The following is a 12,982-nucleotide window of genomic DNA, read 5'->3' on the forward strand; positions in this document are numbered from 1 at the left end:
CACCAGCGACTGCTTACTCACACTTCAATGACTTGTCTGCTATGACTGCTGAGCATAAGAATATTTAGTAAATGTAAGCTTATTTATATTATATTTCTGTGATATTAAATAATTACTATATTCATATGTAATTATTTGCTGTAAAGAATCTATTTTTTCTCCAGTTTCATGAAAGGTCTCCTTTAGATCAGCCCAGGTTATTTTAATTAAAAATCAAATAGTAAAAGCAGAATCAGACAATCATCAGCCTGCACAGTAGTGTAAGGTTTGCTGGTATGTTCAATTCATAATACACATAATTCTAATTATACCCTCCAACATATGAGTCACATATACCCATACTGAACATATGACTAAGATCTAACATTAATCCATATGACTAAGATCAAACATTAATCAATACTGCGCATATGACTAAGATCTAATGATATATATACTTCTCTACCTGTCATTTCCTCCTACAAACCTCAAACAGCAATGGTTTCCTTCAATGTCCAGTTTCCAAATGCTTCATATTGTACAACTCACCATCCTAGTTCTCCCCTCCTCTTCATCTGGTGACCGGCATTCACTCAGCTTTTTCCCTTTCACCAGGATCTTTCCCTTTAGAGCCTGGCAAATAGAGAGAGGCAGTGCCGTAACTAGGCATTTTAGCGGTGTGTGCAAGAAACGACATTGGGGCCCCCCCACCCATGTAAAATAGGGGCAGTGCGCTCTGTAGGCGCACGAAAAATATATAGGGGCATGGCCACAAAATAATAGCAATTCATACTACGGTGCACAGTAGTCTCCATTATTCAAATTACGCTGCACAGTAGCGCCACTACACCAGGTAGAGCCCCTTTTATATATTACAGCAGACAGCGTCCCCCTTTTTACACATTACAGCAGACAGTCCCCCATTTTACACATTACGGCACACAGCGTCCCCCTTTTTACACATTACAGCAGACAGTCCCCCTTTTACACATTATGGCAGACAGCGTCCCCTTTTTACACATTACGGCAGACAGCGCCCCCCTTTTTTACACATTACGGCAGACAGCATGCCCCTTTTTTACACATTACAGCAGACAGCGTCCCCTTTTTTAACATTACGGCAGACAGCGTCCCCTTTTTACACATTACAGCAGACAGTCCCACTTTTTACACATTACGGCACACAGCGTCCCCCTTTTTACGCATTACAGCAGACAGTCCCCCTTTTACACATTACAGCAGACAGCGTCCCCTTTTTACACATTACGGCAGACAGCGTCCCCTTTTTTAACATTACGGCAGACGGTGTCCCCCTTTATACACATTGCAGCAGCCAGCATCCAACTTTTTACACATTACGGCAGCCAGTCCCCCTTTTTACACATTACGGCAACCAGTACCCCTTTTTACACATTGCAGCAGCCAGTCCCCCTTTTTACACATTAAGGCAGCCAGTCCCCCTTTTTACACATTACGGCAGCCAGTCCCCCTTTTTACACATTGCGGCAGCCAGGCTCCCTTTTTACATATTACGGCAGACGGTGTACCCCTTTTTACACATTGCGGCAGCCAGTCCCCCTTTTTACACATTATGGCAGCCAGTCCCCCTTTTTACACATTGCGGCAGCCAGGCTCCCTTTTTACATATTACGGCAGACGGTGTACCCCTTTTTACACATTGCGGCAGCCAGTCCCCCTTTTTACACATTATGGCAGACGGTGTCCCCCAGAGAGAGAGAGAAAGAGAGAGAGATACTTACCATCTCCCCGCTGACAGGCTGCTCGTGCTGGCAGCTCCCTCGGTGCAGGCATCGGACAAGGAGGAGGAGGGAGGGGGACTGGAGCCGCAGCAGCACTATTTCATTGGTATGTAAGCGCCACTGCAGCTGTCCCCTCTTCTTCCGTATTGGCTGCACGGCGCTGCTGTGGATGCTGGGATGGAGGAACCACATCCCAGCATCCACAGCAGCGCCGGGCAGCCAATACGGAAGGAGAGGGGACTGCTGCAGCGGCACTTACTACCAATGAAATAGCGCTGCTGCGGCTCCAGTCCCCCTCTCTCCTCCTCCTTCTCCGCTGCCCGGCGCTGCTCTCACGGTAGATGCTAGAATCAAGTGGGCTAAGGGACCATTTTCATAAGGGGGAGGAGTTACGACACAAAGGGGAGGAGCTAGGCCAGCGGGATAGTTGACCTACTATCCACGCCACCAACTATTACCTTTAGTAATCAGGTGGCGAGCGAAGCCGCCAAGCCCGAAGCGTGGCGAGCGAAGCGAGCCCGCGAGGGTACTTTTCGGGTACCCTGTTCGTCCGTAGCTCCTCCCCCTGGTGACGTGTCTCCTCCCCTAGATACGTCAGAAGGTCCCTTCTCCCACTCCGAAATAGAATCAACCCTGCTCTCACCTCCCTCCACAGCGCGGTGGCGCACGGCGCACACAGCAGAGGCGGCATGTAATGAGTCAATTTGACTCATTACATGCCGCTGGCCGTGCGTCCTCAGGGCAACTGCGCTGTGTGCCAAGCCCACTTGGCACACACGTAGTTACGGCCCTGGAGAGAGGTTTCACATTACAATAATTCTGGAACAGTGGGAGCTCAGACATTAATACACTCATTGAAGCTACAATCAGAGCTTAATGATATATCTCTAATATTTTATGGTACTGCTTTTATCACATGCTATGTCTGGACCATATACAGTATGTGGTTTTCATTCTCACCTCTGGAGATGGTAGTGGAGATAGACTAGGGACATCTATTGGCTCTGTTAGTAACATGTCCCCAAGGATGGTACGTAGATGATGAGCCATTGTCACTTGCTGTTCCAACCCACAATGGTTCTCAATGGACAGAATGACTGGATATGGAGAATACTACAATAGAAAACATGTACTTTAATTAGTCAGCCATTCATCTCTGATCATGCTTTCTTAAGACACATGTATAATAATATTCAATTATATTTGGCATAACACATGGCAAGGTATTAGTAATACTATTGTCATTAGATCTCATATCTAGGAAATGACTGTAGTATTGGCAGAAACTCAAAGCATTCTGTTACATAAGTCAACATTCCAAACCTTACTACCTCTTCTACAATCACATCAGCATATAAAGTGGTAACATGAGTGGCCAAAACCAATAAGCATCATCCAAATGCACATATCCAAATACATATTACTGGTTCAGAAAATTCTAATAGGATTTTATGTAACACGCATTTTATATTTACAATAACTGGGATAGAATATGAACCGATAAGAAAGATGTGAAATGCCGCAGGGAGATGCTAACTTGTCACTTTTCAAACACAGCCTGTGAAATGTCAGGAGCAGATTGGTTGGTACTTAGGGGTCTATTCACTAAGAAAACGAAAACAGAATTGCTACTTATCACCATACATCGCATCGATGCGATGTAAAGCTGTAATAAGTAGCAATTCATGTATACTTACCCTTCCGACGATGCGCTGCGGTGACTGGAGCTCCTGCGGTGAGGTCATCTCCAGCGGTCCCTCCCTGCGATGCGCAGAGTCCGGTGGCGGGTCCCTTTGTGCATGCACAGCTTGATGACCTCCCGGCAGGCCGCAGTGGCTGCTGGGAGGTCGGGGGACGGAGCCAGCACCGGGTGCCGAGCAGAGAAGCATTGAGCTTCCCTGCCGTCTCGGCAACGCAGTTCAAGTTACGCCATCCTGAGATGTCGAACCTGAACCCCATGGTGAAGCGGAAAGCAGAGCTTTCCGCACCTTCATGAATTGCACTCACCATGCAAAGGTATGGTGATGCGATTCAGGCACAGAGCGGGGGTACCGCTGGAGAAGTCAGAGACTTCTCCACGGTAACCGGCTCTGTGAATTGCACTAGGCAGAGAAAAGCCCTGTTTAACGCAAAACAGGGCTTTTCATTGCTACATGAATAGACCCCCAAAATCTCTTTACAAGGTTTGATGCATCTCCCCCACAGTGTACTGAATGCCCTTTTTGACAATACTCACTACACACCAGCAACACCATCCCCTTGACAACCAACAAACATCTCAAATCCCCTGAGTGTAAAGCTAATTTTCTATTTTGTAATGAAACTTTTCTTTACACTGAAAAGGATGACCATGGGAAATGTGCAGTGCTGACTGACAGACTGACTGACTGACTGATTTATTTATTTATTTACTTATTAAATGTTGGTCATATTATTGTCCTACAAAAGACAAATATCTGTGTTTCAAAATGCATTTACATTAGCCTAGACTAGAGTATGAATGTTTAACTGTCAAGAAATACCGGTGTTTATATATGTGAAGTGTATGTATATTAGCGGTTAAATGCTTTAGAACATGACCGTTTTTCTAGTTTTTATTAAAATTTACAGTTTATTGTGTCAGTGTACTCTGAAAATGAAAGCATGGAGCAAATAAACAATTGGAGATAAACAGTAGGGAATTATTGAATTATTTTAACAAAACTTAATCTAAATATTTGTCTCATCAAAGTAGCCACCTTTTGCAGATATAACCACTGGACACACTCGTGCCATTCTTTCTTAAATTGAAAACAAATAATGTTCGAGGAGTTCCTCCCAACACTAAAGCAGACGTTGCTACAAATGTGGTGCGCTTATAGGTTGCTTTTCTTCCATTCTTCTGTCTAGGTCATCCCAAACCAGCTAGATGGGGATCAAGTCTGGAGGCAGCACTGGATGTTCCATGATTTGAAGCCTACCGACTTGTTCTTTTCCTCAAAGGTATTTCTGACCTAGCCTGGTGGTATGTTTTGGGTCATTATCTTCCTGTAGGATGAACCATCATTCTGTTCAAATCACCAACTTGGGATCCAGCAAAAAAAACCAAAACAAATTATTGCGCTTCCACCTCCATATTTGACGGTGCCACAGGGGTTTATTTAGTAGGATTCCAGGCAGAGACGGTGCAAGTCGATCAGCAAAGGGATGCAGTGCAGGGAGGCGACAGGCTGGAGAGGCGCTCTCCCTACGCTGCATCCCTGTACTGAGCTGATGTCCCCCTGCTGCTGCTGCACCTGTCACACACGGACAGGCAGCGGCGCCGGCAGCATGAAGCCTCCTCTCTCCTCCTTTGTGTCAGTGCAGTGTGCGGAGCTAAAAGGGGGCAGAGCTACATGGAACTGGGGGCGGAGCTACACGGGACCAGGCTGAATGAACAGGAGGATGATCTGCTCCAGCTCCAGCCTGCCAGACTTCCTTAGGTAAGTGGATGGAAAGAGAGTGAGTGAGTGAAAGTATGTGTGTGTGTATGTATGTGTATGTGTGACTGTGTATGTGTGTAATGTATGTACAGTATGCACGTGTGTGTGTGTGTGTGTGTGTGTGACTGTGCGGCATAATGTATGTAAGCGTCACTGGTACAGGGGGCGTTACATCTGTAAGCGGCACTAATACAGGGGGCACTGCGTGTGTAAGCGTTACTGGTACTGGGGCGTTACATGTGTAAGCGGCACTAATACAGGGGGCATTGCGTGTGTAAGCGTTACTGGTACTGGAGCATTACGTGTGTAAGCGGCACTAATACAGGGGGCATTGCGTATGTAAGCGTTACTGGTACAGAGGGGCGTTACATATGTAAGCATCACTACTAATATCGGGGGCATTACGTGTGTAGACGTCACTGGTACAGAGGGGCGTTACGTATGTAAGTGTCACTACTACAGGGGGCGTTACGTATGTAAGTGTCACTACTACAGGGGGCATTACGTGTGTAAGTGTCACTACTGCAGGGGGCATTACGTGTGTAAGTGTCACTACTGCAGGGGGCATTACGTGTGTAAGCGTCACTGCTACAGTGGGCGTTACGTGCGCTGTCCCTTTGTAAAGCATGGGAGGACGCCGGACACCCTAGCACCGGCCCTGATTCCAGGCATGTTCGAGTCCACAATTTAGGGGCAACGCTTTTAATAGCAAAACATGGTGTGTAAATAAACCTTGCGCACTGAGGAACCAGCTCTTTCCCTACTCTGCATACAAAAACCCTTTTCATGAACCAAAGATGTAAAACTGTTATTAATCAGTCCTTAAAACATTCTTCCAGTCTTTAGTAGTGCAGTTAAGCCTCTTTTTCTTTGCTGCAGAACAGCTGTTAAGTTCTTAATCCATACATTGTTCCGTGAAAAAGGCCTTTTTTTTGTAATTCTGAAAACTACAGTATTTTTCAGTTATTGCTAACCTGAGCTTTTCTCTAACCTCTACCAGTGTACTGCTTACCTTTGTACTAAGGGCCTAATTCAGACGGAGGCCCAGTGAGATGCTTAAAGCATCTCAGGCCTGCGATCACCTGTGAAAGATTGACAGGCAGAGGTGGTCGTGGGGCAGGAGGGCGCGTGCCAACGCATTAGAACGCTGTTGGTGGGGCTCGGTCCGGACAACGCAGGCATGTCCGGACTGTTGCGGGGGTGGCCCATGGTGGCTGTGTGACGTCAGACGCAGCGACCTATGGCGCGGCGGGGAGCTACTCGGCGGATGCAAAAGCATCACCACTGTGCGATGCTTTTGCACCTGTGCAAGGGGGGGCATGGCCTGACATGCTGGGCGTCCCCCCGCATGTCTGAGTAACTGATCATACGATCAGATCTGAATCACCCCCTATGTCAGGTCACTCACTGGGGGCATGAATTGCTTCAATTTCATTAAGAAAATAGTGATGTCTTTAAATTGTTGAGAGCGGTGTAATATATATGCCTGGTCTGTGATTAAAAACTTCCCCTTCAGCATTCCACTGTCTATGATGTAGTGTATGACACAGTGCTACTCACTTTAAATGCATAGTGTTTTATGGTGGAGATGACATCCTTGAACAGTATCTTGGAAGTGAGAGTGTGTCCATGGTAAATCACTGGCTCACCGCCTGTCCCCTCCCAGCAGTCCAGCTCCACACAGCGGCAGCCCTCATTGAATGCCCTACAGACAGGAGACAAAATTGTGAACAGTGATAAACCCAGCACAAAATGATTTTCTTTTACTACACATAAAAGAGAGTGTGGCTTTAATTGTTTCTGCTAGAATGTGACAAGGAATATTACTGAAATAGGAAGCTGACTTATATTGCTTTAAGTATGAATGTAGAACATTTTGGTTGTATTCATTATAATATAAAGGCCCGAATATTTGCATCCAAGCAAATATTCACGGACACAAAGTGATACATCTTCATGTATTTAGCGTTGCATTACTTTACATCTGAGCAACTGTATAGTAATGTCCTTTGTAAATGAGTACATTAAGTCTTCACCTGCATCTGGGTACAAATGGAATTCTTCTGGTTCCAGGTCACTTTCCACATACTTACCTGGGCATTTATGGCAACTCAGGACCAAAGTCCTCCCCTCACTCCGGTATGTAATAGTGCTTAGGAAAGTCCAGCTCAGATAAAGGAAGTAACAGTGGCCTTGATTAATTGATTGATTGATTGATTGATTGATTGATTGATTAAAGAAACCTGCCATCAGTGATCTAGGCCTTTTTCGCAGATTACCTATATTGCAACTTATCAGAGAAATGCATATTTCCAGATTTAGTCTTTGCTGCGATGCAGCATGCCCTTTGATGGCACCTAACCCCTTGTTTTCTGTACCGCCTAAATTGTATCAAACTGTAAGTGCTATTTTTCTTGTTTTGCTCATTTGTTTATGTACTCTATAATGGGCACTGCTGATCCCTTGTGGCGCCATATTAAGGATAATAATAATGACCTGCAGTCAGTCACACTCATGAACCCTCCCATGTGAAAAGATTTTCTCACCCAACATATGACTCTGTGCTGCTGGCTCCAACGAGCTGATGATTGGTCAGGTAGGTGTTGTGGGAGCAGGAGATGAAGTAATGGCACAGAGGTTGAGTCATGTCCATGTATACATCCCTGTGCTCCTGATTAAAGATGTCTCCTTCTGCTGACAGCAGGTACATCATGAATCCTTCTTGCATCATCAGGTCATGCTGCTTGGCTGTGGATAGGATTCAGGAAAGTAGACAGTTGGTGAGAGATCCTAACACTGAGACCCTACAGTGAGGGTGTATCAATGAGCACTTTCATTTTCCCAAATGTATCTAACTGTCCACTATGTGAAAACAAGGTTTGTTGAACCTCATGTCCACATTTACGGTTTGTGCAAATGTCCACAGAGAAGAACCCTACACGACTTTTTTGCATGCCCATCTGGACATAGTAAAAAAAAAAAACACTTATCAGGCCATCCATTCACCCCTTTAGTACCACCTACTTCACTGGATTCTAACTTTACTTTTTCTCCTAAAATACTACTCCGTTAAGCCTCATTTAAAGCTATATAATAAAACTGACTGCTGATAAAAATGATGTTTGCATGTAGACAGTTGGTCCCACCAGTGTCAGTGATGTTACTTCTAAAGAATTTCTGCTTAACACACATCTGCAGTCTCTAAACACTTCAGTTACTGTATATATCATACTTGCCCGCCACCTGATGAAAATAAGACACTCCTGAACAGCAACCAATCACAACATTATCCAGAACCAAAGATGTACAACAGTATAGAAGAATGGAAAAGGGCATACAGGGATGGCCATGTCACATACAGAGAAGAATAGAGGAGGGGGGGGGGCGTCCAAATATCTAAAAATCTAAAAAGGTAATGCTAAGTATAACCTATATAATAAAAGGGATATGGTCAATAGGTTACCACTTAGGTCGACAGTCATTAGGTCGACCGCTATTGGTCGACATGCATTAGGTCAACAGGGTCATTAGGTCGACATGGTCATTTGGTCAACATGTACTAGGTCGACAGTTCAAAAGGTCAACATGAGTTTTTTAATTTTTAACTTTTTTTAAACTTTGAGATCGACATGGACTACAATTGGGAACAGTAGCCTGTGGCGAGCGTAGCGAGGCACCTCGCCCGAAGGAGACACAGTGCACTAATTAGGGTTCCCCGTCACTTTACTAAGAAAACGACACCAAAAAAGTAAAAAAACTCATGTCTACCTTTTAACCTGTCAATTTAGTACATATCGACCTAATGACCATGTCAACCTAGTGACCCTGTCGACCTAATGCATGTCGACCAATAGTGGTGTACCTAATGACTGTCGCCCTAAGTTGTGTCGACCCAACGACCCATACCCATAATAAAACCAAAACTCATAAAAATTATGTCATCACATTTGTGGCGTGTGCATGTACATCAGATCTAACCTTCTGCACACACTGAGCATCCCACATCTCTGCCTCTGCTCCCCCTCCCCCCAAACAATATATACAAAATAATTACACTAGCCCTCTGTAAAGTTTAAAAATATAATCCAGGCCAACACAGTAATGTGCACAGCGCACACCGTAGCCAGTGTCTACCCAGTATCAAAGCCAGGCAGATTTGGGAATAACATCTAGGGCTTTATTTCTAAAACATGTAAAGCCCTTTTCCTGTGCATGTTGACAATATAAATTGTCATTTGACATGTTGGTCTCCTGTTCAAGTCAACATGCTGCCACGCTTGGGGTCTAGGCCATTTTACAATTTAAGGCACAACCGTTTTGAGATGGGAAGCTATTGTAAAAACATAACATAACATTAGTTTAGCCAGCTACCATTTGGCCAATATTGGTAAAGAATATTGTGAGCTGTGAGGTGGTCAAAATTTGCTAGAAATTATTGGAAATAATGTTATTGAGGTTAATAATATTGTAGGAACAAAAACAGGCCTAAATTACATGATTTTAGCATAGAAAAATACAGACCCAAAACTAAAACACATAAAGGTTGTTTTGCAAACTTAGATCTAAAATACTAAATGAATACAGATCTAACTAAAACCAAAGCACGGGGGTCAGCGCACATCTCTACTTCCATCATCTAGGTCTGCAAATCCATGCACGCAACCCTTTATTGCAAAGAAGATATTTATAAATACAATTAAAGAGACATTATTTACATATACATGAAATCTATTTCAGAATTTCATAAGGCCTGTCCCGTTTCTTGAATGTGCATGCCGTGGGAGCCAGGGCGCGCACCCCAATGGCTCCCACTGTAAGGGAGAGGTGACAGACTTAGGAAAAGAGCAGGGAACTTGGTAAGTATTAGAAGGAAGATGGGAGAATGGGTGCAGCGGGGTGGGACAGTGGGGGTAATTCAGACCTGATCGCTCGCTAGCAGTTTTTTGCAGCACAGCAATCAGATAGTCGCCACCTACAGGGGAGTGCATTTTAGCTGTGCAAGTGTGCGAACGCCTGTGCAGCCGAGCGGTACAAAAAGATCTTTTGCAGTTTCTGAGTAGCCCCGGACTTACTCAGCCGCTGCGATCACTTCAGCCTGTCCGGGACCGGAATTGATGTCAAACACCAGCCCTGCAAACGCTTGGACACGCCTGCGTTTTTCCAACCACTCCCTGAAAACGATCAGTTGACACCCACAAACGCATTCTTTCTGTCAATCTCCTTGCGATCGGCTGTGTGAATGGATTCTTTGTAAAACCCATCGCACAGCAACGATCCGCTTTGTACCCGAGCAACGTGCCTGCGCATTGTGGTGCATACACATGCGCAGTTCTGACCTGATCGCAGTGCAGGTCTGGTCTGAATGACCCCCAGAGTCCGAGGAAGAACAAGATGAGTGTGTGTGTGTGGGGGGGGGGGCAGACTGAGGTGATCCAACCCTTTACTATTTAATAAAACATATTTGGAGGCAGTATCATTATAAAGCATACATGGGGGGATGCGGTCAAGATCCCGCCGGACGGAATCCCGGCGGTCGGAATATCGACACCGGGATCCCGACCGGCACAATCCGATATATTCTCCATCTGTGGGTGTCCACAACACCCATAGAGGGAAAATAAATTAGTGTGCCGAGCGTAACGAGGCACCGTGCCCACAGCGTGGCAAGCGCAGCGAGCCCGCAAGGAGCTGCGTTGCACTCGCCCCCCCTGTCGGGATTGTGCCGGTCAGGATACCGATGTCGGTATTCCGACTGCCGGGACCCCGTCCAGCGGTATCGTCCTGATCCCTATATGGGCAATGTTAATTGGTAATAATTATGCCAGTGCCATATTAAAAAGTAATAAGGATTTGCGGACACTTATTGTTTTTAATAAAAAGATGAGGGCACTGCTGTTTACTTTATTTCCCTGGTACCCACCAGTCATGTGTAGCAGAGGCCAGATGTTAATAGAAATCACCATACATTGATAAATAATGACAAGGGTTCATCAACACCCTCCAAACCTACTGGTTCGTAACAACCATGGTTTGAAAATCAAATTACTGCCAATTCAAAACCGCCATAAGATTGAAATGTTAGTAGATATAGCGCTTACTGTTTATAAGCCCATGCCATTTAAAATTGTAAAAATTCCAAATCAGTATGCTCATGGCGGTATTTATGATTATGACACTTTGGAGAAGGTTCAATTAAGCGTGGAAGCCGTGCATTAATTCACAGAAAGATGATTCTGGTCACAGTTTATGGAGATGTGAGCAGCATCAGTCTATGGTAACTGGTAGATAAATGTAATACCTCTCACTAGTGTAATGCCTTGGGTTGGTGGGCCCATATTTGTTGCCAAAATTATGCTATGTACCTCAAATTTACTCTATGTTAGATTGCAGTTTATTAGACTTTTTCTATTTAGCAGTGCTTAGTATTTAGAGTGTGCATCTACATTTTCTCTTTTATTTCTGTGTGGAACTACAAGTCTCAGCATGGTAGCATCACTCATTATGTTTAGAATTAGGGTGTGCAGTCCAAGGGATATACATGTGAAATCCTGGCTGACGGAATGCTGGCTGTCACTATGCCGACAGCAGCATCCCATCTACCGGAATCCCGGCAGCAAGTCCCCTCGTGGGCTCGCGCTGTGCTCGCCACATATCGGTCATGGTGGCAGGTTCTATTCCCACTCGGTTGGTTGCGTGGACCTACCAGTCGAGTGGGAATACAGAGCGATTGTCGGGATTCCATGTGCCGGTATTTCACCGGCTGTTGGGATTCTGGTGTCGGTCTCCTGAATGCCAGGAGCCTGACAGCCTATATAGTGACTGCATCCCATCCAAGGCCCCACAACCAAGATAAATGTGAAACACAAATGATTGAAATCTGTTCTTTTATATATTTAACACACTAAGCAGCGCTGTTTATGAACATTAGATTTAATTACATAACTTGAGACTGTAAACCCTCCGGAACAGGGTCCTCTAATCTTAGTCTGACTCTGCACTTCCTTCATCAACCTGGTCTGTAATATTTTTATAAATGTGACTGTATTTTGTATGATTTGTATTTGTAATCCACTGTCTGGCGCTACAGAGGGAGGGAAAGAGGGGGGAAGTGAAAAGATAACTTTCTTATACATACAGTTACTCTGTTGGGATTGTTAATCTGTTTATATACAGTACAAAGGTTTTAGAAAGCATTATGTGGTTATTAAGATGTGTGCGGTTTAGTCAGGCTTTTACAAACAGTTGTATAGCTGTGTGTGTTTGCGTGGGAGCATGCTTTGGTTTTAGTAACTGGCGGATCAAGGAGAACAGGTTTAATACAGGAAGGATGACAGATAAGAACACCACTGCATCTAAACAAAGCAGCCACACACATTCCTGTGTGTGGCTGCTTTATAGATTTGTCATATGACGCATTACATCTATCTTGATTTTATACACTCCCTCTAAATCTGTGTCTGAAATGACAGCCTTACTCATTAAGTTTATAATACAAATAAGTAATTACATATAATGTCTCTGGTTTGAAATGGTACACGTTACATGCATGTAGAATAGGATATACACTATCAGACAGTGGCGGAACTACCGACGGTGCAGCTGGTGCCTTGCACCGGAGCTCGCGGCAATGAAGGGACCTACTGCCTGTAGTCAGATGCACTGCAGCAGTACTGTAATGCGCCGCGGAATATGTGTGCGCTGTATAAATAACTGGTAATAATAATAATAAAAATAATAATACTGTAATGAGTCAGACTGACTCATTCCAGTACTCCCACACTG

General features: G+C 44.7%; 1 protein-coding gene across 1 annotated transcript in view; it reads right to left on the reverse strand.

Annotated features, from left to right (window-relative positions):
• Positions 1-12,982, reverse strand: part of PLCD3 (phospholipase C delta 3) — a 137,911-nt gene that overhangs the window by 24,194 nt on the left and 100,735 nt on the right. Inside the window, exons 6-9 of the mRNA XM_063959984.1 lie at positions 7,747-7,948; positions 6,761-6,905; positions 2,700-2,852; positions 529-612 (exon numbers count right to left, since the gene is read on the reverse strand). Of these exons, the coding sequence (XP_063816054.1) occupies positions 529-612; positions 2,700-2,852; positions 6,761-6,905; positions 7,747-7,948 (584 nt within the window). The remainder of the gene's footprint in view (positions 1-528; positions 613-2,699; positions 2,853-6,760; positions 6,906-7,746; positions 7,949-12,982) is intronic.

Source organism: Pseudophryne corroboree, chromosome 3 (genome assembly GCF_028390025.1).
Source record: "Pseudophryne corroboree isolate aPseCor3 chromosome 3, aPseCor3.hap2, whole genome shotgun sequence".
NCBI lineage: Eukaryota > Metazoa > Chordata > Amphibia > Anura > Myobatrachidae > Pseudophryne > Pseudophryne corroboree.